At 48.6% G+C, this 23,948-nt stretch overlaps 2 protein-coding genes, 1 long non-coding RNA gene and 1 pseudogene across 3 annotated transcripts; 3 read left to right on the top strand and 1 right to left on the bottom strand.

Moving 5' to 3' along the window:
• Positions 1 to 1,615: 1,615 nt before the first annotated feature.
• Positions 1,616 to 5,456, bottom strand: LOC134038563 (keratin, type I cytoskeletal 19-like). The gene is made up of 9 exons (XM_062484019.1): positions 5,188 to 5,456; positions 4,429 to 4,557; positions 4,072 to 4,154; positions 3,750 to 3,906; positions 3,389 to 3,550; positions 3,134 to 3,259; positions 2,596 to 2,816; positions 1,720 to 2,463; positions 1,616 to 1,622 (listed from the first exon to the last, which is right to left on the bottom strand). Exons 1-9 carry the CDS (start codon positions 5,401 to 5,403, stop codon positions 1,616 to 1,618), a joined length of 1,845 nt encoding a protein of 614 aa, XP_062340003.1. The 5' UTR covers positions 5,404 to 5,456.
• A 2,889-nt stretch (positions 5,457 to 8,345) lies between these two features.
• On the top strand, positions 8,346 to 11,117 carry eif1 (eukaryotic translation initiation factor 1). Its single transcript, XM_062481977.1, has 4 exons — positions 8,346 to 8,532; positions 9,727 to 9,890; positions 10,035 to 10,136; positions 10,288 to 11,117. The coding sequence occupies exons 1-4, from the start codon at positions 8,502 to 8,504 to the stop codon at positions 10,330 to 10,332; spliced, it is 342 nt and encodes a 113-aa protein (XP_062337961.1). The 5' UTR covers positions 8,346 to 8,501; the 3' UTR covers positions 10,333 to 11,117.
• LOC134036922 (uncharacterized) lies at positions 8,540 to 9,584 on the top strand. The gene is made up of 2 exons (XR_009932463.1): positions 8,540 to 9,157; positions 9,202 to 9,584. It is a non-coding gene; the product is annotated as an uncharacterized LOC134036922 (long non-coding RNA).
• Positions 11,118 to 15,330: 4,213 nt separating the features above from the next.
• Positions 15,331 to 23,948, top strand: part of LOC134038572 (junction plakoglobin-like) — a 16,527-nt pseudogene continuing 7,909 nt past the window's right edge.

The following is a 23,948-nucleotide window of genomic DNA, read 5'->3' on the forward strand; positions in this document are numbered from 1 at the left end:
CTCTCTGCCTCCACACCCAGACCGCTGGGACTCTCTGCCTCTACACCCAGACTGCTGGGGCTTTCAGTGTTGCTGCCGTCAGCTAAGCTTGTGATGGAAACTCTACCGTCGACACTCTGTACTTGTAACACGGGTTCCTTGTTATTAATATGACTTTGACGCTCAGATTCTGTTACTATCACAGCCCCACTCCGTGTGAGCTTACTTCCTGTGATGCTTACTAGAGCTCCGTTCTCCTGTGCAGGTGTCACAGCGCTGCTCCTGTCAGTTACAGTGACCGCATCAGCACCCTGACAGACTAGCTCAACTTTACTTTCCACCTGAGCTGTCTTTTCTGCTGCGCTTGCTTTGCCTCTGTTCTCCAAATGGTGTTGCTGTTCTTCCTTTTGTTTTCCAGACGTTTTTTCACCATGTTCTACGCTGGTCACCTGGTCACCATGTTCTACGCTGGTCACCTGGTCACCATGTTCTACGCTGGTCACCTGGTCACCATGTTCTACACTGGTCACTTCACCACCATGTTCTACACTGGTCACCTGGTCAACATGTTCTACACTGGTCACCTGGTCACCATGTTCTACACTGGTCACCTGGTCACCATGTTCTACGCTGGTCACCTGGTCACCATGTTCTACGCTGGTCACCTGGTCACCATGTTCTACGCTGGTCACCTGGTCACCATGTTCTACGCTGGTCACTTCACCACCATGTTCTACACTGGTCACCTGGTCAACATGTTCTACACTGGTCACCTGGTAGCCAAGTTCTACACTGTTTACCTGGTCACCATGTTCTACACTGGTCACCTGGTCATCATGTTCTACAATGGTCACCTGGTAACCATGCTCTACACCGGTCACTTCATCACCATCCTCTACACTGGTCACATGGTCTACACTGGTCACCTGGTCACCATGTTCTACACTGGTCACCTGGTCATCATGTTCTATAATGGTCACCTGGTAACCAAGTTCTACACTGGTCATCTGGTCACTTTGTTCTACACTGGTCACTTCACCACCATGTTCTACACTGGTCACCTGGTCACCATGTTCTACACTGGTCACTTCACCACCATGTTCTACACTGGTCACCTGGTAACCAAGTTCTACACTGATCACCTGGTCACCAGGTTCTACACTAGTCATCTGGTCACCATGTTCTACAATGGTCACCTGGTCACCATGTTCTACACTGATCACCTGGTCACCATGTTCTACACTGGTCATCTGGTCACCATGTTCTACAATGGTCACCTGGTAACCATGCTCTACACCGGTCACTTCATCACCATCCTCTACACTGGTCACCTGGTCTACACTGGTCACCTGGTCACCATGTTCTACACTGGTCACCTGGTCAACATGTTCTACACTGGTCACCTGGTCACTTTGTTCTACACTGGTCACTTTACCACCATGTTCTACAATGGTCACCTGGTCAACATGTTCTACACTGGTCACCTGTTCACTTTGTTCTGCACTGGTCACTTTACCACCAAGTTCTACACTGGTCACCTGGTCACCATGTTCTACACTGGTCATCTGGTCACCATGTTCTACACTGGTCAACTGAACAACCCTTTCTGCAACACACAGACCTCCTCGTTCAGGACTTAAGTCCTGGACAGCCACATTGATGTGACTCCCTCCATCATCTCTACACGTGAACATTACTTCCTCCTTGACATCCCCGTTTCCTTCCCCTGATACGACCTGCTTGTCCTGTACATCACTGGCCACGTCAGCACTGCCTAGAACCCCAGTCTCAGCACTGGCATCTGTAGGCTCAACACTCCCCCCCTTCCTCTCCACCTTCACAGTCCCCACATAGCTCCCTGGACTCACACTCCATGAACTGATGACCTCAATTACTGCTTCCCCAACCTGCAGGTGAGCATCACTATGCAGGTGAGCATCACTATGCAGATGAGCATCACTATGCAGGTGAGTGGGATCGTCCTGCAAGCCTTGCACTGTGTTGCTGATATGAGTCACACTACCAGCTTCGGTCTTAGGTGATAGTGTGTTTATATTGACAACACTCTCAGTGCTGCATGCTTCTCTGGTCTTGACAGTGCTAGCCTGCATTGAACCTCGATCCAAATTGATTTGTTTATCGTTCATGCGGCTGCTCTGATTATCTCTCTTCAAACTGTTCGAGGGAGCTTCAAGGCAGCCATCAGTGGTTGTGGTGTGAAGCACCTTCGTCCTGTCTGCGACGGGCACGCCTGGCCTGGAACGAGACGGCTCCACCATCTGCGTCTCCATCACATGACTGCTGACGCGCTCCCTGCTGGCCTCCATCTGTCTTTGACCTCCGAACCTGCTGGAGGTCGCCCTGCCCCTGGCCTCTGCATAAACAAGGCCGCTCGGGTCAGCCAGAACGTTGTTTATGAGGGCACCTTGGCTACTCGTTAGACAGAGACTAGGGGCGTCAGCCTTGCAGGTGAAGGTCAAGGTTCTGTTGAGGACAGTGGTGTTATTGTTTTGTCTTTGACAATTTTACATTAATTAACATCGTCAACATTTTGCATGAAAGGGAACGAAGGAAAGACGAAGAAAGGAAATACAAGTGATTCACGGAACGCCCCACCTGTCTTCCTCCCCGTCCAGGAGCCTCCTGTACTCTGCGATCTCCATCTCCAGCCGGGTCTTGATCTCCAGCAGCATCTGGTAGTCTGCAGCCTGATGTACTTGAGACAGACGCATGTGCTGCAGCTCCCCCTCTAAGGAGCCTAAGAACTGCTGCAAGCGCCCGAGCAACAGGCCGAACCGCTCGTCCACTTCGGCCACATTTGCCTCCAAAGACTGGTTCTGTCCAGCAGGGGAAGGCGAAGGACCAAACAGCCGTTACAGAAACAGCTCAGTGTCCGACCGACGCTGTCTTGGTGTTCCATACTTTTAGACTGATATGTGTCTGTGCGTTTAACACGATATTGGCAACCTTCAGATTACTAGCCCGATTCCCTAACCGCTCAGCCACCTGATTTGTTGTTCGAGAGGACCTTTGTTGACCTTGCTGTTTCTCTGTAAATGCACTTAAGTGGTCCTAATTTCGTTGGGTGCAGAGCTATACAATGACAATAAAGTCCCTCCCTCTTGTGGAAGATAGGTGAAGTAGGGTTGTGTACCTGGGCCTGCTGCTTGTGGAGGGTGACCTCCAGGGCCTGCCTGGCTCTCTTCAGCTCCCTCCGCTCTACCAGACCCTCCTCGGAGCCCGCTGGACAGACACTCGCTTGGTGTCTCAACAGTTCTGCCTGTGGAACCCGGACGGAACAGACCACGGCCCGAGGTTACGGACACAGTAAGACAGGTTTCAATACTCACACACATATCTATGTTGGAATTGATGGTGGTGAAGATAACAACATCTCAGATGTTCTCACCTGTCTGTGGAACCAGGTTTCAGCCTCCGCCTGGTTCTTGTGGACCAGCGCCAGACACGTGGTGTGGAGATTATCCAGTTGCTGTGTGAGGTCTGCTGAAGGAGCACAGTCCATCTCAACAGCAACGGGTTCAGACACCCACGACAGAACCTCCTGCACCACCTGGAGGAACATGGACACGCAGTAAGCACTCTCTTACTCAGGCAGGAGAACCCTGTCTACTGTATAACACCAGCAGTACTGGTAATACGTTCTGGTTCACCCTTTGGATTGTGTGATGATTTGTTACCGGAACAACTGAAACTGATCGTTTGGACTTTTTAAATGGGTTTTCACAGAGCGTGTTCCAGAGTGACCTCACCTCTTCGTGGTCGGTCTTGAGGAGATCCAGATCTTCGGCACGTTGGTCAAGCTGGAGATGCAGGTGTCTGTTCAAGAACAGAAGCTCCCCCTGGAGCCTCTGCAGGAAGTCCAACTCCGAAGACACAACCACCCAGCGCCTGTGCTCCTCCTCATATCTACACCACACAGGACAGCATGACGCTACTGTGTGTGTGAGGTGTAGAGAGTGTGCGTGTGTGTGTGAGATAGAGTGTGTGTTTGTATGTTTAAAAGTAGAGCACGTTTGAGTCGCAACGTGTTCACCTGTAATGTAAAGCGTCTAATGACCAAACAGAACTAACTTGGTGTTGTAGTTATGGGCCTCTCGTTCCGTATTGACTGTCTGCAGTTTGAGCTGGCTGTGAAAGATGTGCTGCTCACTGATCTGGGAGTGGAGATTAGGGAGACAGAAAGATCCAATTACTCATACGTTCTGAACTATTGTCAGACATGTTTATAACCTTGTCAGTGATGCAGTGAATGTAGGCACTGACGTGTGAGTCGAGTGACATTTAAAGATCACACAGATGCAGGCACAGACTTGCCCGACCTACATTCACCTAAACCCTATCCATCTTTAACTTTCAACAGTTATATGCCCCTGAACCAGATCACCTGGTCTGTAAGGCATGAAGCCAGGATAAACGACATTAACATGCCTGTTTCTTCAGGTCTTCCACTGTCTTCAGGTGGGTGTCCAGGTCTCGGAAGTCTGCAGGGTAGCTGTTCTCCAGATGATCTCTGATCTGCAGGGTCAGCTGATGATTGGCTGCTTCCAGAGTTTTGACCTGATTGAATTTGATTTTTTTTATTGTCCATTAGTGTTGTATGAGAAGAGTTCCGTGATAAACATTTTCACAAAGCGTCAACTTCAACCTTTCAACTATTTGTGTTGCATGCCGTGTGAAAGTGTGTTGAATGTGATGAATTTCTCACAGCATAATAAGAGTATCAAAGAGTGAAGTCGACATTTGAAACCAGCGTATTCAGATGAAAACACAGGTAAGCACCTGGGGCCCCTGCAGCTTTCACAATAGGGATATACAATCTACAGGGATTCTGCAATATATTTGATGTGTCAGCAGATAGGATGTTCCACCAGATCAAGTAAACTCTGCACTACACAGCAGACAGTATACAACATTTATTTTTCCCACCAACATAAAACACCAAGATATATCCTAATAAAAATAAATCTAATCTCTTCCCCACATGGAATTTACAGTAAAGAATAAATACCATGATACCACAACTTTTTCAAACATAGGCCTAGTTTTAAATATAAACCTATTACAAAATTATTCTTCCAAAAAAAAGTAACATTTTAGATTTGTAACATTTATGTGTGGTATTAGAGCTACTGTAAAAAAAATAATACAATACGTTTAAAAAACACTGAGATGTTTAAGTTTGCTCACCTTATCCATATAGGATGCCAGACGTTCATTCAGGTCCTGCAAGGTCACCTTCCCATCTACTGGCATTACTGAGAAAGCGTGGTCCCTCAAAAGAGGATTTGGTGGGTATTCCATTGAGACCTGTGTGCCATAAGCATGAGGATACTGAGACTGACCCCTTCTTCTATCTTCAGCTGTTAGGGAACCTCCGACACGCAACATCTGCCATTGTGCCATGTCACCTGCAGACCGATGCTAGCTAGCTGTCAGCTCCCTAACATTCCAGTAGAGACATTTGTGAAGAGTGGCTTGAGTTTTGCTTTTCTAAAACGTTATAAAGCAGGTGCAGACAAGTTGAAACTCAGACCACAGACATGAACTGTATTGTTTGGGAAAACGTCTTAAGAGTGGAGGGGTTATGGTGTAGCTATACTGTGTCGATGTGGCTAGAGGCAAAATAAGGCTGCTTCAAAAGGTCATACCAAACACAAGCATACGTTTGTTCACTTTAGTGGAGTGACATTTAAATATCACACAGGAACAGTTTCAGACTTGCCTGACCTATACAGGCCTGAACAGGTATTTAACTTTCAACTGTTGTTAATCCCCTTTTGGATGTGTTCCGACCCAGATGATCTTCAGAACTTGTCTCTGAGCGGTAAAGAAAAGATGAACCATGTTAACATGTCTGTTTCTGTGGTTCTTAGGCTACACAGTGTTCAAGTGTGGTTGTATCCATTCCACATTAAGGGTTAGGGACGTTTCCTTTTTTATTTGGGAAAACGTTTAGAGGATGGGTACCAGGCGGGTACTACTGTACAGAGGAGGCACTCCAAAGGTATTTTCCAATTTGTATGTTTTACCATTTCAAATTAAGTTAATGTAATTGAATCTTCATACAACAGCTTTCATTTACCTCATAGAAAATGTGTTTTAAATCAGAATCAGAATTCGGTTTATTCGCCATGTATGTTATACAAACACGGAATTTACTGTGGCAGGGAGGTGCAAAACACTAAACATATACAGATCTTAAATTAAGTAAAAGTACAAAAGTTTAACTATTTCTAAGAACTAAACAATCTAAGAATACAACAATTTAAATATAAAATAAAATATATATAAAAATAAGAATAGAATGAGCAGCGTGAATGATTAACATAGTGCAATCGGATACTGAGATAAAGTGGCTTATGCATACTGAATTGCCATTAGATGGACTTATAATATGGATGGAAAGAAACTGTTCTTATGGCGTGAGGTTTTGGTCCCGATGGACCGCAGCCTTCTGCCAGAGGGGAGTAGCTGGAACAGGGAGTGACCAGGGTGGGAGGGGTCGGCCACAATCTTCCTCGCCTCCTGATGTTCAGTTCCCACTTGAGGTCCTGGGAGAGGATAGCGCCCAGGAAGCGGAAGGACTCCACAGTGTTGACTGGGGAGTCGCACAGGGTGATGGGGATGAGTGGGGCTGTATTCTTCCTGAAGTCCACAACCATCTCCACTGTCTTAAGAGCATTGAGCTCCAAGTTGTTCTGGCTACACCAGGTCACCAGGTTGTCAGCTTCCCACCTATAGTCAGACTCATCCCCGTCAGAGATGAGCCCAATGAGGGTGGTGTCGTCCGCAAACTTCAGAAGTTTGACAGACGGATGACTGGAGGTGCAGCTGTTGGTGTACAGGGAGAAGAGCAGAGGGGAAAGGACGTAAAGACAGTTACATTGAACAATCCAAACCAAGGGAATATTTCATTTGTAAACGTTTCGAAATCGAGGGTGTTGAGACTAGGGTAAAACTGAATTGGTAGGCCCTATGTAATTTTGAATCATCAATCATTCACACCGGAACCTTCCAAACTAGACCAAAGAGGAATTCTTCAATATCTAGAAGTTACATTTGGAAATGTAGATGGCATGCAGGGCTCGGCCAACTCACCACACAACTGTTTCAAACAAACTCGAGTCAATTATAATTACTAAAAAAATATGCATATAATCCAATATGCATTATTGGATTATTTTTGTGAAATTATTTTTTTGAAATTATTTTTTCAAGCTTTCAAAACTATTTTTTCTAAAGTAAAAAAAATAAATATCTAAACTTTTTTCCCCACATACACAGTGAAAGGAGAGTACAGAGGAGGAGTGGGGAGATGAGAACAGAGAAGCCTAAAACTGAGTAAAGCAGAGAAAAGTACAGTAGAGTCCTCATTAAGCAAACTTTTTTTCCCCCAATTTTTTTTTTTTTTCCAAACGTTTTTAGAAAGTATTTTTTCAACCTTTGAAAACTTCACATATAAAAAATTGCCTGGCTTTAACATTTAGGAAGTATAAAATACAGATGTGTGTAAATAATTTAAGGAGTGAAAGTAAAAAGTTGTCAGAAAAATGTATAGTGAAGTAAAGTAGCCTACTGACACCAGAAGAATCTACTTAAGTACAGTAACAAAGGAGTTGTAATTCGTTACTTCCCATCTCTAGCACCCAGTATTAAAAAATGTTTGTGCTGTTGTTTCTTAAAGCTATTTTGCTCCTTTTTCTGTAAAATTGCTAAACTACTGACTTCCGGATATACTGAAATGCCATTTCGTATGTATATGTAAGTTTTCAGTAGTATGAATGCGTGTACACGTGAACATTTCACATGTGAATGCTTTTCATATGTCTATGCGAGCATTTCACATATGTGGATGTGAGTTTTCAGTAGTTTGGCTGTGTGTGAACGTTTCATGTGAATGTGTATATGTTTCATGTGTTTCAGTAAGGACAATTTGAATTGTTTCCTAAATGGCCCCTAATAATCTCTGGCAAGGTCCCTACAGTTTCACATGGATTTCTGTTCAAATTAGGAGAGAGACCTTTAAAAGTAGCTAAAGTAAAATAAATGTCCATTCAGTCGTAGTTAAAAATAGGTTTTACAGGTTGAGAAAAGGGTGCTCATATAAAAAACAAATTTATTTCAGATAATGTTTTACCCAGTCGCGTCGTAGTTCGGTTTAGCGCCAGTGTAACTACAACAAATCGGTTATGATGTTACGGTAACAGCAACAAAAAAAATAATAATGTTCTCAGCTACTTCATAATGACGTAATCTTTCCGGTAAAGTTTGAGAAATTTGTAGGTGCGGCGCGCGTCACTATCGAAGCCGAACCAGGGAGGAGCTATAAAAGGTTGTTTTCCTCTCTGCGAGCTTCGCAATCTCCATTTTGTGAAACCCTTTCCAGCTCCACCAAGAGCCCCGTAAACCGGAGGATCCAAAAAGACTATTGTACACTTCAAATTTGCAGACCAGTTGCTCGCTAACCCGTTATTGTCCGAAAGGAAAGCAAATCTTATCGTATGTCCGCTATCCAGAACCTCCAAACTTTCGGTAAGCATTTAAAAAAACAACAACTAGCCTAGCTTTCCAGCTAGCGAGTGTTTGCTAGCTAAGTTGCTAGCGCACACAAGAGGTGGGGGATGGGCAGGAGGTAGCCGGCTAAAGTTACGTTTTTAACGATCTCCCGTCTTCATTAATCTGCCCGAGCTAGCACTAAACTAAGTATCGATGTTTCAGTTCATCCAGCCGTAACGACGCTTACGGTATTTAAAAAATGTACATCACATTTTAAACCGATTTGCTGTTAGTCGAAGGTAAGGTTTTCTCCAAGAAAAAGCTAGCGCTAGCTTAGCCGACGTCGTTAGCCAACTTCTAGGACTAGAGCCAAGTGTTGCCTTCGTTACGAAACCTGGCACGGCTAGCCCGTCTTCATCGTCATTTCGACATCAGCCTGTCTTGGAGACTCGTTTTCTATACGTTTGAGCGATATTCCTGATTTGGCAAAATGGCTAGACTACCAAAAACGCAGTCAACAAGCTAGCTTTAGCTAACGTCGAATAACCACGTCGATCAATGGCTTATGGCCACAGATTCAGAAGGCCGTCAAGTCAGTGGCCTTGGCTCATAAATGTATCCCTGCATCGCAAAAGGAAAGTGCGAAAGTAAATTGAGTACTGTAATCCCTTCAGTAATACGAGTCGTCTTGCCACATCTAGGTAGCAGAGTTGCGATTGTAGTCTATTTTAGCTACAGACGTTCTCAGCGTTAGCTAGGCTAGCTAACTAGCAATCAACAACAGGAACACAATCATCGACGTTAAACAAGGCCAGTCGAGACCGGTTGTTCACGAGGTGTAGGCCCCGCTCTCCAGCCAGGACAGACTTCGTCTAGCTACTAGTAGCTTCTCATATTTGGTCATCAAGCTGGTTGCTTCCGCTTATTTGTATAGCAGGACAATTATAAGTGCTTCAAATAATACATAAATGGCATCAATTCCAGACCTCTAAAAACGTATTAAATACCATTTACAAAGCGTTACATAAAAAAATAAAATAAGAACAGGAGTGTTGAACGAGAGCAGTGTAAGAAATTAAACGGAAACCGAGACGTCTTAAGCCGTGATTGTAGCGAGTTGCCGCAGACCTGCTAGCGAAATTGTCCACAACATCTTTATTAACTAACTTTGGCGGTTACATTCAAGTTCATTAAAATCTGACGTCAATTAACCGTTTCCTTGTCGCGCAGACCCCTTTGCTGATGCAACCAAGGGTGATGACAGGCTCCCTGCCGGGACTGAGGACTACATCCACATAAGAATCCAGCAGCGCAACGGCAGGAAGACTCTGACCACGGTCCAGGGCATAGCCGCGGACTATGACAAGAAGAAACTAGTCAAGACCTTCAAGAAGGTACGTCGCTATGACAACATGGTCGATTTCGGAGGGTTTCAGAACCTGATCAGATGTGTTGCTGGTTATCAGTTTAAGGAAGTTTTTGGTGGTTATGTGTTATATTGAAGGATATGTTTGTGATTGTGTTTTTGTCTCTGTTAGAAATTTGCCTGCAATGGGACAGTGATTGAGCACCCAGAGTATGGTGAAGTGATTCAGCTGCAGGGAGACCAGCGCAAAAATATTTGCCAGTTCCTGACTGAGGTAGGTTTTTTTTTTTTTACGTCTGAACGCGGTCGGCTGTGCTGTTGTCAAACGCCTCGTGTTTGTAAACACTGCGGCTACCACAGCAGTGACTGCTGACTGGGGTGGATTGGCCTTTTGTCTGACTCCCTCCCTCCCCTCCCCCCTCCAGATCGGCCTGGCCAAAGAGGAGCAACTCAAGGTCCACGGGTTCTAGAGGCGTCCAGTGCCCCCCCTCCTCCCCCCCGTCCTCACCCCTCAGACGGCAAAGCTGGCCCGTGCTCCATCCTGCCCTGCGACCCGCAGCGGTGCCTCAAGCCATCCATCATGACCGCCTCTAATCTGAGACTCTTTACTAGCAGTTTACCTCCCCTCTGCCAGGGGGCAGTCCTGTACAAACTTGGACTCACAGCTCCACTAATGATGCGCGATGAGTGGTGATTTTATTTTACCCCCCCTCCTCCCCCCCCACCCACCCCTCTTGGTAATTTTTCCTTTTTAGTTCTTGTGCCACACAAAGGGTGCAAGTTTCATGTAACTCTTTTTGTTTTGTACAACATGTTTCAATAAAATAAGTTGCCACTTGTGGAACCTTGTTGTGATGGAAGGGCTGTGTTTGTGGCTGGGAGACGAGGGTTTGAGCGGTGTCGAGACCTCTGCAGGTCCAGGACGGTTGTTGTAGAAGTCGGCCAACGGTGTTAGTCCACCTCCTCCTCTCCACCAGCTTGTGCATCTTCCCTAACCATTTTATTAACTTTATGCACATTTTATTTTTAAATGCTGTAATATTTTCAATTTTTCTTTAACCTGAAAAAGACCAACGTATCTAATGTGGTTGCACAGCTATCAGGAGGCTGGTGTTATGAAGCAATGTGGGATGCCAGTGTTGCTAAAAGCCATTTGAGAGTTGATGCTGTGCTCTCATATCTCACATGGAGAATGGAGGGGAGAGTCCTGTTTTGCAAATTCCACCTTTTATTCAATAAATATTTGCAATTGAAATCGTCTCGTGTCTTGAGTATAAGGAACCTCTACAGGCGGCACACAGGAGCGGGTTCTTTAGCTGGACGTTCTGCAGACTTACCGGTGTGTCAGGGAACCCAACGATGTGTTCACACCAGCCATATTTTTTTTGTTGCATGTATATTATGGCGTTTCTGCTTTATTGAGGACAGGGACTGTAGGGGACTCTGCTGACCAGGCAGGGGACATCACGTTCTGACCTGTTGATCCAGAGTCCCTCCACCCAGCTGTAACTGATCTTGGGCTGCCCCTGTTGACGGTGACCATGCCAGCTAGTCCATCTGTGTAAGATGATCCTCTACGTTTCTGATCATGCTGTTCATTCCTGACGCAGTCACACCAGAGGTCATCCCCGAGTCGTAAGAGGTTCAGAGGCTGCAGCGGCCCTGTCACACCACTAGAGGGCACTGTGAAAGCACAGATGACGGTCGACTGCAAGTTGCAACCCAGCGATCACCGCTTTGCTGTGGACGGGGACCAAAGGCATTTTGAGATTTACATGAGGAAACCCCTTAAAGTATTTTTTAAAATCCTGCTACCTGCAGTTAGTTGTTTTTGAAAACTTGAATCGTCCATAGCCCCTCAGTTTTACTTTGCTGTCAGAACCTGTGGAAGTACATGAAGCTGGGTCATGTTTACTTCAGGAACATCTTGTTTCCATAGCTGTCGGTGGTATCCTCCCAGCGCTGCTGTTCAGTGTTTGCGTGGTCAACATAGACCGGAACAGACACATCTCCTGGTCGCTATCCTTTCTCAGTGAAGAGAGGTAGTTTGTCACAAAAGTGTGACACATACTAATGAGTTAGTGTCCTCAGGCCACTGTCACTCAGATAACTGTATGTGTGTGTGTGCCTAGGGCATTATCAGAAAGGGAAACCAGTCAAAGACCAGGGAGAAATCGACAGCAGTGTGACATTATTTATTCTATAATACGATTGATACTGAAATTTGTTCAAATAACTTGCGCTAGTCTTTGTTCTACTGAAAGGTAACAAAAAAGGTGAAAACCGTGTTTCTAGGTGAGCCCTCAGGACACGGAGAACGTTCCAGAAGAGTTCGTCTCTTTTACTCTCACTGTCTAGATCTAGTTAGGTCCTGTCATCACCTCAGCAGGCTGGAAACTGTGTCCCGCCTGGACATTGCCGCTCAACTCAAACTGGAGATAATTGGTTTAAAACATCTATCATCGAAATGTCACAGGGAATGTATCCCTCGAAGTGGCAAGTCGCCGAGGAAATCCACAGAGTATCCGATCCTAATTCAAGCAGCGGATCAGCCCTCTCAACAATCCTGCTGTATTCAAGTCAAGAACAAAACCTCCATGCCTACAGATACAACAGTTGTTATTTCCACGCTGCCATCAAGACACCACAGTTATCCAATCCTCCAGATTAAGATCTTTGAGAAACATCAAAGGCTTCTCCTGTTCCTCGTCCATCTTCCTCCCCCCCCCCCCCCCCTCCCCCCCAGCCTGAAGGGACATAAAAGCTCCTTAGTGTCTGGTCAGTAAACAGACAGCGAAGAAAGTCCCAAACAGAGAGGAGAGAGTGGGAAGAGAACCAGAGGACTTGAAGACCCGGATGCTTTCATCTTCTTCCTGTTCCATTTCCTGTTTCCCCCCTCCAGCTCATTCAAGTCTTCACACTGAGAGAAGCATCTGGCATCCGTCTGCCTAATCTGGTCACGGCGGTGAGGCGGTGTCTCTGTTGGGAGAGCTGTCTCCTGGCCAAACCCTCGAGCCACATTCAGGACTCTCTAACATCGCCACGGTAATCCCCTTAGTGCCATGGCAACGCTGGAGGCAGACTTTGGGGGCTGTGTTTGAGAAGCTCGGAGGTGTTGTGTAACCTTCGCTGTGTGGATGAATGGGATCCTCTCCTGGGGTTTTCCGTATGGAGAAACAGCCTAGATCTGGTGGAACGGTTCAAGACTGCGCTGCTCTAACTTCCCCATCCTGTCGTGGAGAAGATTTGTCGGGCGGTGTGACGCATACTTATTCTCTAAAAATGATCTCCTACACTTCCCTTTCTCACTCTCACACATAATACATTACAAGGAACTGCAGCTATAGAAGAGATGGATATGCTAGAAATGCACACACACACACATACAGACACACACACATACAGATGACACTATTATGAAAGTGTCCCAGGTGTGGTCTTCCTCTGGTACCTAATGAACTCCCCGGGGTGACAATTATGCCTTTCTCCCTCTGTCCTCCCCCCCTCTCCGTCCACCAGGCCTCCCCCTCTCCTCTCCCTCCACCAGCCCCCTCCCCCCCTCTCCTCTCCCTCCACCAGCCCCCCCCCCCCCCTCCTGTCCCTGGGGTCTGGGGAACAGAAACCCCTGGAGGGGGATGTTCGTCTGCCTGCTATCTCACAGGAAAGTAACAACTTGTCTTGCAGGTGCAGCAATATGACTGCACAGCTGTGCCATCTTCAGCGATGGAAACGACTATGCTGTTATTAAACCGGTGGATGACTCGGTCAGTTTCACCACAGAAGACTGCAGAGCTTCGGGGGAAAGTCTGAAGGCAGAGTTCACGTTCTAGTTTGAATCACATTTGTATGCTAATGCCAGCTGTATTGAAAGCTGTGTCGGGGGAAATGACTGGTTTTAATATAAGCGAATAACAATTGTGACAGTCCAGCTGTACGTGATATATGATCACCATTAAAGAGGCTTCTCATCAGTGCTGTTTGTTGAAATGACAGTAATTCAGTGCTAGAACCCAGCTGATGTGATACATTAACAGCTTCTTCTAGCGGGGTCATTGTAGTTGGATAAATAACTGGACTGATTTCAGACTACCGTGCAGATGGTTGTGATTGGGAACAGTAATGACAGGATAGAGGGAGGAGGGCAGGGTGATATGTGTGTTTTGTAAAATGTGTCATAGCTAAGACAAAGACATCACTGCGATACAAATCTATAAGACATCAACACTAATCCCTTAAAACAAGTATCATTGTAGTATAAAAATGGTCAAAGTGGTTCAGGAACCGTTCTTTCAGTTTCGACTCCTCTGAGGGAGAGATCAGTTTTTACTCCTCTGAGGCAAAGAGATCCGTTTTTACTCCTCTGAGGCAGAGAGATCCGTTTTTATTCTTCTGAGGCAGAGAGAGATCAGTTTTTATTCTTCTGAGGCAGAGAGAGATCCGTTTTTATTCTTCTGAGGCAGAGAGAGATCCGTTTTTACACAAGCTCTTAACTCTACTAAAGAGAACCAGTATTTACGATGCCCTCTCTCTCTCTATCTTTTTTCTCTTGTCCTACTTTGAACACAGTATATGGTCGACATAGCCCTTTAGAATAAAAGAAATGCCACTCTTTTGATACCTCACACGCAAGCAATCACACACACAGACACACACAGACACACACACACACAGAATGCTTTGCGGCAACCAGGATGAAGGAAATAAACTCCTTCAAGACAAGCCAGTTCTCTGACCCAGATATGGGCTACAGGCAAAGGAAGTAAAGAAAGATCGCTGTAAATACACACACACACAAACACACACTCTCAATCACCAAACGTTCCGTTGCCGGAGTGTGGTTACTGTGGTCTAGATCCGCAGGTGCTCCCCTCCGCTTGCGTGTGGTCGACTCACACGGCTCTGCGTGTCAACATGCTCATGTCACATGTCAGCAGAGGGGCTGGGAGAGGCAGGCAGGGGGGGTCTCCACCCTGCAGCCTCTCCTCCTGCAGACACAGACCTGCTCCTCCACCCTGCAGCCTCTCCTCCTGCAGACACAGACCTGCTCCTCCAGGCTGCAGCCTCTCCTCCTGCAGACACAGACCTGCTCCTCCAGGCTGCAGCCTCTCCTCCTGCAGACACAGACCTGCTCCTCCAGGCTGCAGCCTCTCCTCCTGCAGACACAGACCTGCTCCTCCAGGCTGCAGCCTCTCCTCCTGCAGACACAGACCTGCTCCTCCACCCTGCAGCCTCTCCTCCTGCAGACACAGACCTGCTCCTCCACCCTGCAGCCTCTCCTCCTGCAGACACAGACCTGCTCCTCCACAGACACACGCAGAACCAGTCAACCAGCACCGTTTCATTATTTCCATAGTGCTAAACCTCTTCCATTTAATCCCCTTTAATTAGGCCCTCTCTGACAGAATCCTTCACTGTGAGCTGTGCTGAGGAGGAAGCGTGGAGTCTGTCCTTTGCAGACGTGAGACGTGATGGAGCTGGAGATCCCCCAGTCTGGGTCGGAGGGAGTGGAGTTCGGAGGGGAAGCGTGAGCCTCAGGACACGTGGTAACTTTGGGGAGAAAAGGGGAATTATGAATCAATCTACTTTAGTCCAGCGAGGTTTACATAATTCTTAATGCGCATTGTGGAAGGTAATTCATTTCCACTTATTAGACTTAGACTAAGCCTGCAGTGTAATATGTATCCACTATTGGATAAAAGTGCACAATGTAGCACAGAATGTGTTCCGGATGAGGTGCTTCATGAGTTAACACCCGCGTCATTTTTCTCTCACTCCTTCTCCATCTCTTTTCTTCTTTTCCCTTTATTTCCAGCTCAATCAGCCAATCAGCCCATCAGCCCACCAGCCCAATCAGCCCATCAGCCCACCAGCCCATCAGCCCACCAGCCCAATCAGCCCACCAGCCCACCAGCCCATCAGCCCACCAGCCCAATCAGCCCATCAGCCCACCAGTCCACCAGCCAATCAGCCCACCAGTCCAATCAGCCCACCAGCCCAATCAGCCCACCAGTCTACCAGTCCACCAGCCCACCTCACACACTTTGTGTTTATCTGCACAGTTTTGTATTTTATCGTGGCAATCGTTCATGCCAGGCTGTCAGAAACCAATACATGTTTCCAGTACGTCCAATAGACTAGAAGAGCAACCGTTTGTCCTTGAAACAGAACACACACACACATACACACACACCAACATACACACACAGACATACACACATGAATAAACACAATCCTTGTTGTGTTTATTTGTGGCATTGCGTTCCTCCCAGAGAGCTACCTCTTCCTCCTGAGGGTTGTCTTGCTGGGGTAGACGTGTTCAGTCGCACGGCTGCACAGAGGCACGGCGGCCACGTTCAGTCGCACGGCTGCACAGAGGCACGGCGGCCACGTTCAGTCGCACGGCTGCACAGAGGCACGGCGGCCACGTTCAGTCGCACGGCTGCACAGAGGGCACAGAGGCACGGCGGCCATGGACACCCTCTGGCCCAGCGGATCACGGATGAGTCACACACTACACATCACACGCTGCTCACCCTGACAACACGCTCCACTATTTGGCATTTTGATGTGGTTGTTTTTGAGGCGCCGTGCCAATTATTTACTACTGAATGTAACTGTATTTACTATAAATAATAACCTTTTTATCTGTGATGAAATAGAATTTATAGGTATGGTGGTCTCATGAATGAAACTCTGTTATGTATGTGTTTTATGCAAATGCCCTGAGCTAATATGGAATTTGGGTCATGGTTCCCACTGCATTCTTAATGGCCGTCATGAGTTCAAGTATTGATAATCTTTTAAATTTTTTCTCTTCTTTCCCCGGACCCACGGGAGCCGTGTCACTGAGCCGCTCCAGTCTTCAACGGTTGGCGCGGAAGACAGCACAGCAAGGCCTGATCTGATTGGTAGACAGGGTTTCGGCTCTCGCCCTATCTGACAGCATGCTAATGTTGAATAATAGATGTGTTCGAGTGAGAGCTAAGCTGCATTTAAATCAATTATTCACCCGGCCTCCAACTTCTCTGTCTCCCTCACTGTCTTCCTCTCCTCCCTTCCTCCCCCCTCCTTCCTCCTCTCCCTCCTTCCCTCCCTCCCTCCCTCCCTCCCCCCTCCTCTCCCTCCCCCTTCCTCTCCCTCCCTCCCCCCTCCTCTCCCTCCCCCTTCCTCTCCCTCCCCCCTCCTCTCCCTCCCCCTTCCTCTCCCTCCCCCCTCCTTCCTACCCTCCCTCCCCCCTCCTTCCTCCCCCCCTCCTTTCTCCTCCCCCCCCCTTCCCCCTCTCCCCCTCTCCCCCCTCCTCTCCCTCTTGGCTGCTCTCTCGTTTCTCATGGCTTGTCGCTGCTGTGTGAGCGATAGGCGTCCGGCTGTGTGGAGAAATCAGAGTAGGAGTTTCCTTATCGAGCCTGGAGGAGGCCTGTGACAGGGCCTCCTCTTCTTCCCCTTATCAGAGGGTTCCACACGCTCCCTCCCGGCCTCTCCTCTGCCTGTCACTTACCCCATCGTGTGTTTCTTCATCCAGACATCCGGCCACATCCCTCCACCTCCAGGCAGAAACACCTCCACCACATCCCTCCACCTCCAGGCAGAAACACCTCCACCACATCCCTCCACCTCCAGGCAGAAACACCTCCTCCTCCACATCCCTCCACCTCCAGGCAGAAACACCTCCTCCTCCACATCCCTCCACCTCCAGGCAGAAACACCTCCTCCTCCACATCCCTCCACCTCCAGGCAGAAACACCTCCTCCTCCACATCCCTCCACCTCCAGGCAGAAACACCTCCTCCTCCACATCCCTCCACCTCCAGGCAGAAACACCTCCTCCACATCCCTCCACCTCCAGGCAGAAACACCTCCTCCACATCCCTCCACCTCCAGGCAGAAACACCTCCTCCACATCCCTCCACCTCCAGGCAGAAACACCTCCTCCACATCCCTCCACCTCCAGGTACAAACACCTTCTTCTACCAAACTATTATTCTGTTATTGTACTCTAGGCCCAGGAAAACTAAAAGTTACAAAGATTTCATGCACCAACAGTCTTTGTCTTTGACCTCAGGTAGATACAGTCTAAGGTAGATTTACAGAGCTGCGGGTTGGTCCGGATGTGTATTTGAGTACCATTTGAAAAATATATCTACACACAGACACACACAAACACACACACACACACACAATGACTCCTCGAGGACAAGGCAATAACAGAGCTTTATGATCCGTGAAAGAGGCCTGATCACCAGGTGATCAGGTGAATGATAGCTCTTGGAGCTGCCGGGCGGTCCTGGACATCCACCTTCCCTCTTCCCCAGACCTCGCCCAGCTCCGAGCCCAGGACATCAGCCCCTCCCGGGGTCACCCCTGCGGCTGTGCTCCCCTTGTGGACCAGGTCCAGGTCTGCTCGACAACTGGAATGACCGAGGACCTTTGCACGTCTTTTTCTCTCTCTCCCTCCCTCCCTCTCTCTCTCCCTCCTCCCTAACATTATCTCCCTCTCTCTCCCCCTCTCTCCCCCCTCTCTCTCCTGCTCTCTCCCCCCTCTCTCCCCCGCTCTCTCCCCCTCTCTCTCCCGCTCTCTCCCTCCTCTCTCTCCCTCCTCTCTATCCCTCCTCCCTCACATTCTCATTCTTCCTCTCCCCCTCATTCCCTCTCCGTTCCACTCTTCTTAGTTATCCAGTGCCCTCCTCTTCTTCCTGGTGAATCAGCCCCTGGATGTGTGGGCATGTGGTTGTGTTGGCTTCCTTAGTTCACGTGTCGTCCTTTGAAGCTCTGGGTCTTATAAAGAGTGACAGAGGAGAGGTGGTGATACTGGCGAAGTGATGTGGTGTGTGTGTGTATGTGTGTGTCTATCTATGTGTGTCTGTGTCTATCTCTGTGTGTGTATCAGTGTGTGTCTGTGTGTATCTGTGTGTCTCCGTGTGTCTGTGTGTATGTGCTCTTGTGTGTGTTTCCATTCAGTAGTAATATACTGTCTGTCTGTGATCGTTTCATTCCAGCAGCAGTTTCTGTGATGCAGTGTTGCTCCGGCACGGCTGGTCCTGGTGCTCACCCATCCCGTGTCGAGGTGCAGCCCTGAGGGGTGGTGCTGCTGTGGCCTCTGCTCTGCCTCCACCTGACGTGATGGAGCAGGCACGCTACAGCTCTTCTGTCAGTCCACAACGGATGTGCGTGTGTGCGTGTGCTGTCGGCGCCTTTGTCGTCGTCTGCGTCGTCATCATCATCATCATCAATTGCAGCTCCCACAGTCTCTCTGAAGGCTTGCCTTGACGGATGTCTGTGCTCCAAATGTGCTTCTCTCCCAGAGGATAATCTGGCAGCGCGGCGCACGCACGCCTGCCACCGTCTCACGAGCTGGGGGGGAAGCAGCGAGCGACTCAGATGCCTGCAGCCTGGCCAGAGAAAAGAGCAAGGCATTTCCCCGTCCCCCTCCTCCCCCTGTTCTGCTAATGGCTCTCTCCCTGTCTGAGAAGACGCTCCAGGGTCCTGCCTGGCCTGGCCCTGGTTTCAGAACCTCCGACAAGGTAAAACAGGAGAGGAATGTGTGCCAGAGGCGAAGAGAATCTCGGTCGGTCGGTCGGCCGTTCGGTTGGCGTGACACAGCGTTTTCTTGTTATAGCTCCTTTTCTGAACAACTACCAAGGGAAGTGAAACTGGGTTTTGGACGTCCTCGCTGCAGAAAGTGCCAGACAGAAAAGAGAATGATAATGAGAGGGTGTATTTCCAGGGTGTGTTGTTGTCGGAGAGTCTGTGAGAGAAGCGCTTACCACTGGCATGATTAATAGAAAACAGCAACACGGGAGATGTAACGGACACACAGGCGGCTTTATTCTGATCTCAACAATCCTACACAGCGTTGTCCAATCAAATCTCACCAGGAGTCGCCACTGGCTATCTGAAAGGTTGTTAATTAGCTCGCATACGTAATTACGTAAATCCCAACAGCCAAATTGGGCCCAGCTCAGGTTTGTGTGTGTGTGTGTGGGAGGGGGGGCAGCAATACAAACAGAGATTGCCAAAGCGGAAAGTCGCTAGGTTTGTCGCTAGTCGCTAGATTTGATTTTTTTGTCGCTGGGGATGGCGAAAAGTCGCAAAATCTAGCGACAAAGTCGTTAAACTGGCAACACTGAATTCAAAGTCAAGACAGAATTTAAAAACTCTAGATAGCGATCTCTGCCTTCACAAAGGGTTGATGGCAGTCTTGAGCAGACAGAACCAAGCATTAAAACCTGTGTTGATACAGCCTGCCTCCATGTACTGCTTAAATTCCCCTCTGCAGCTTGTGATGTTCTAACCTTTTTGTCTATTTATACCCCTCCGCTGTTTGACTGGGGCTTGTGCTCGGCCCCCTGGGAAATGACAGGGAGCAGCCAATCCGGAGAGGGTTGTCAATGTTGACCCTCTCTTATCTCTCGCCTTCTCCTTCAGCTGTTCCATCTGTTGTCTCAGGAGCTGTGCGGAGAATCACTCCAGTCAAGCATCAGTGTGACAGCGTGGACACTGAGTAAGCATTCCACAAATCCTCAAGAACGGCTTCTATCATTTCAATGTCAGTTATTTGTGCTTCTGGAAGGAGAAGAAGGGTTGTGGATGCGCACGCTGTAACTTCTTTGACAGACCACATGAAAGGGATGGCGTGAGGCGTTTCGTTGGCGAAGACAGCTCTTGAAGAAATTAATCTCAGGGCGTCACAAACGGACGTCTCTTCTCCTGGCCTTCTCTTTATAATGACTGTCTTGGTGTGTTTTTCACAGACAGATTGTTTACATCGCCTCGTGCCTGTCACTCATCTCTGTGTGGTCTCATGTCTATGCATGACCAAACAGCGTATCTATCCACCTACCACTCCAGCTTGTAGAGTGTGTGTGTCTGCCTGCCTGTCTGTCTGCTTGTCTTTCTGTCTGTAGAGTGTGTGTCTGCCTGCCTCCTTGTCTGTCTGCTTGTCTGTCTGTCTGTAGAGAGGGTGTGTGTCTGTCTGCCTGTCTGTCTGTACAGAGAGGGCGTGGTGTATCTCCTGTCTGTCCCAGTTCTCTGTTCTTCCCTTCGTCAGGTCAGCTGTCCTCTCCTGAGGCCACGGCAGCCCTGCCCCCCCCACGCTGCCCTTCTTACTGGCCTCTCCCAGCTCACGAGCGCTGGTCAGCACATGTCCGCACACACACTCGGTCTACCTTCCCTTCATGCTGTTCATTGCACTCTCTTCGCCCCGCCTTCTCTGTTTTCATACTTGTTTTGCTCCTCCTCTCTCTCTCTCTCTCTCTCTCTCTCTCTCTCTCTCTCTCTCTCTCTCTCTCTCTCTCTCTCTCTCTCTCTCTCTCATCCCCTGCCTGCCTGCCTCTCTCTCCCATCCTGCCTCTCTCTCTCTCCCATCCCCTGTCTCTCTCTCACATCCCCTACCTGCCTGCCTGTCTCTCTCTCCCATCCCCTGTCTCTCTCTCCCATCCCCTACCTGCCTGCCTGTCTCTCTCTCTCTCCCATCCCCTGTCTCTCTCTCCCATCCCCTGCCTGCCTGCCTCTCTCTCCATCCCGTCCGTCTCTCTCTCCCATCCCCTGCCTTTCTCTCTCTTTATTTTTTTGTCTCTACCTCTCTACCTCTCTCCCTCTCTCTCTCTCTACCTCTGTTTCAGCCTGTAGTTCCCTGCAAGGCAGATCAGCCCAGTTGTCAGTCAGTACGGGAGAGGAGGCTGGATGGGGATGGTGTAGAAAGAGAGAGTGTGTGTGTGCACGTATGACTACACCGCAGTGAGAGCCCGTCATTTTCAGTGTGCCGGATGGATGTGTGTGCACGTGTGTGTGCACGTGTGTGTGCACGTGTGTGCACCTGTGATGCTCTCCCTGTTACCATAACGATGCCTGAGTGTGAAAAGTGCATGTGCGTGTGTTTGTGTGCTCAGGTGTGTTTTAATGCGTCTGCACTTTACAACCTGTGTGTGTGTGTGTGTGGTTCCAGTCACGTCCACACAGGGTCGGTATCTCTGAGTGCTTTTATCCGGCGCCATCTGAACGCAGCGTGACACACTTCCTGTTATCGTCCCGTCTTTGACGGTGGCAGAGTGCTTTCCTCGACAAATCCCAGACTTGGCTCTCTCTGAGGTGTGTTGGGGCGGATACAGCCCCTCTCTCTGAGGTGTGTTGGGGCGGACACAGTTCGTTTTCACGCTCGAATATTCCCACGGAGGAACAAAGACTGCCACCTCTGCAGCAAAGAAAATGATGTGTAATTTCTCCACCTCCGCGACTCTCCCATCTCAACGCTGGGAACTGCACTTCACTTTCACAAATCCCCTCCTACCTCACTGGTTTTGCGAAAAGATAAACATGAATGTTTAAGTCCCTTGTAACCATGGACTCATCTGATTACCAGTCCTGTATAAAGTCTCTGGATTAAAAGGTAGACAGTTAAATTGTCTCTCAACAGAAATAAATCAATAATGGTCACAAATGAAAGGTCATTGGCTTGTGTTGGACGGAGGGTAACTCAGGAGGAGCTGGAAGGCAGAACAGTGTTTGCAAGAGACAGCTGCTTCTGTGTCCTGCATGAAGCCTCCACTGTCATGATCTCTTCCAGTCTCTAGCTTTCAGACCGGAAAAAAGGAGGGAGGGAGGGAGGGGAGGAGGGGTTGGCTGTTCATTACAGTGAGCAGCATGGGGAGTTTGAGGTGGGTCTGGAAGAGGAGAGTTGCGGAAGGTAACAGGAGAGGTGAGGTGCTAGCCAGCCAACCTGCAGCAAGGCAGCCTGCAGCAAGGCAGGGCGAGGTGGGAACCAGGAGAGATGAGATGGTCTGATGAGCTGAGACGAGGGTATCTCATCAGAGTGCATCATGGGTCTTCACAGCAGCTGTTAAACACCTGTGTGTGTGCGCGTGTGTAAGTGTATTTGTGTGTATGTCAATGTGTGTGTATATCTATGTGTGAATGTGTTTGTGTGGGTGTGTCTGGCTCTACAGCAGCAATCAGGAGAGGGCCATCATTAGGTTTCCTGGGGCTGTAATTAATGAGGAAATGATATGGGACCAGGCACACACACTGACATAGCCACATCCAACCTGAATCAAACATGTCATCATTCAACCAGACCAGATATCAGGTCAAATGTGCACACAAACAACACACTCAAACACACACGTACACAAACAAACACACACACAAACAGCACACACATACACAAACAAAACACACACACATTCTCCACCAGCCGGTTTGATTGACATACACTTGAGGCTGTGGTAGAACAGGATGTTTTATTCATGAGTCGGTGATGGGGCGTCCAGCCCAGAGCAGCCGATGCATGAGGGGGGGGGGAGGGTAAGGGAAGGTGGGAGGGTGAGGGTGAGGGGGGGTGGGAGGATGAGGGTGAGGGGGGGTGGGAGGATGAGGGTGGGGGGGGCGGGTGAGGGTGGGGGCTCAGTCAGCTGTTTCCATGATGAATCCTCGGCCTGACCAAGAGTCTTCCCTTCAGGCCTGACAGGGACCAGAGAGCAGGTGAGGTCACGATGGTCATGATGTCACCTGTCCTTCCTGTCAGGGGCGGGGCACACAAGGACACCGGCTGAGCATCATGTTCTTCCTGTAGGTCAGTGACCTCGGTGTTCTGCAGTTTGTTTGCCCTTCTTACAGTCGGGTGCACGGATGTAATCAGTTAGTTTCTGGTTTCTACTCTGTCCCTGAATACACGTTTGAGGTTGTTTATCTAGAGCAATTTCATGCAAAAGTCTCTCAGCAGCGTGACATCTTGATGAACATGAAGATGTTCAGATTGCAACACTGCTCTCAGGGACAAAACGCAGGAGATTAAGTCGAATGATTGAGCACCTTTTTAAAAGACAAACAGGATTGCTTGCTTTCGAGATTGTTTTCAAGGGCGAGTGTAGAGTGTCTGAATGGAGTCCTTTCAAGGCAGCTCTCCTGTCTCTCTCTACTGTATCTCTCGTCTCTCTCTCTTGTCTCTCTCTCTCCTGTCTCTCTCTCTCCTGTCTCTCTCTCCTGGATCTCTCCTGTATCTCTCTCCTGGATCTCTCCTGTCTCTCTCTTGTCTCTCTCTCTCTCCTGTCTCTCTCTCTCCTGTTTCTCTCCTGTCTCTCTCCTGTATCTCTCCT

The sequence above is a fragment of the Osmerus eperlanus genome, chromosome 2 (assembly GCF_963692335.1).
Source record: "Osmerus eperlanus chromosome 2, fOsmEpe2.1, whole genome shotgun sequence".
Lineage (NCBI taxonomy): Eukaryota > Metazoa > Chordata > Actinopteri > Osmeriformes > Osmeridae > Osmerus > Osmerus eperlanus.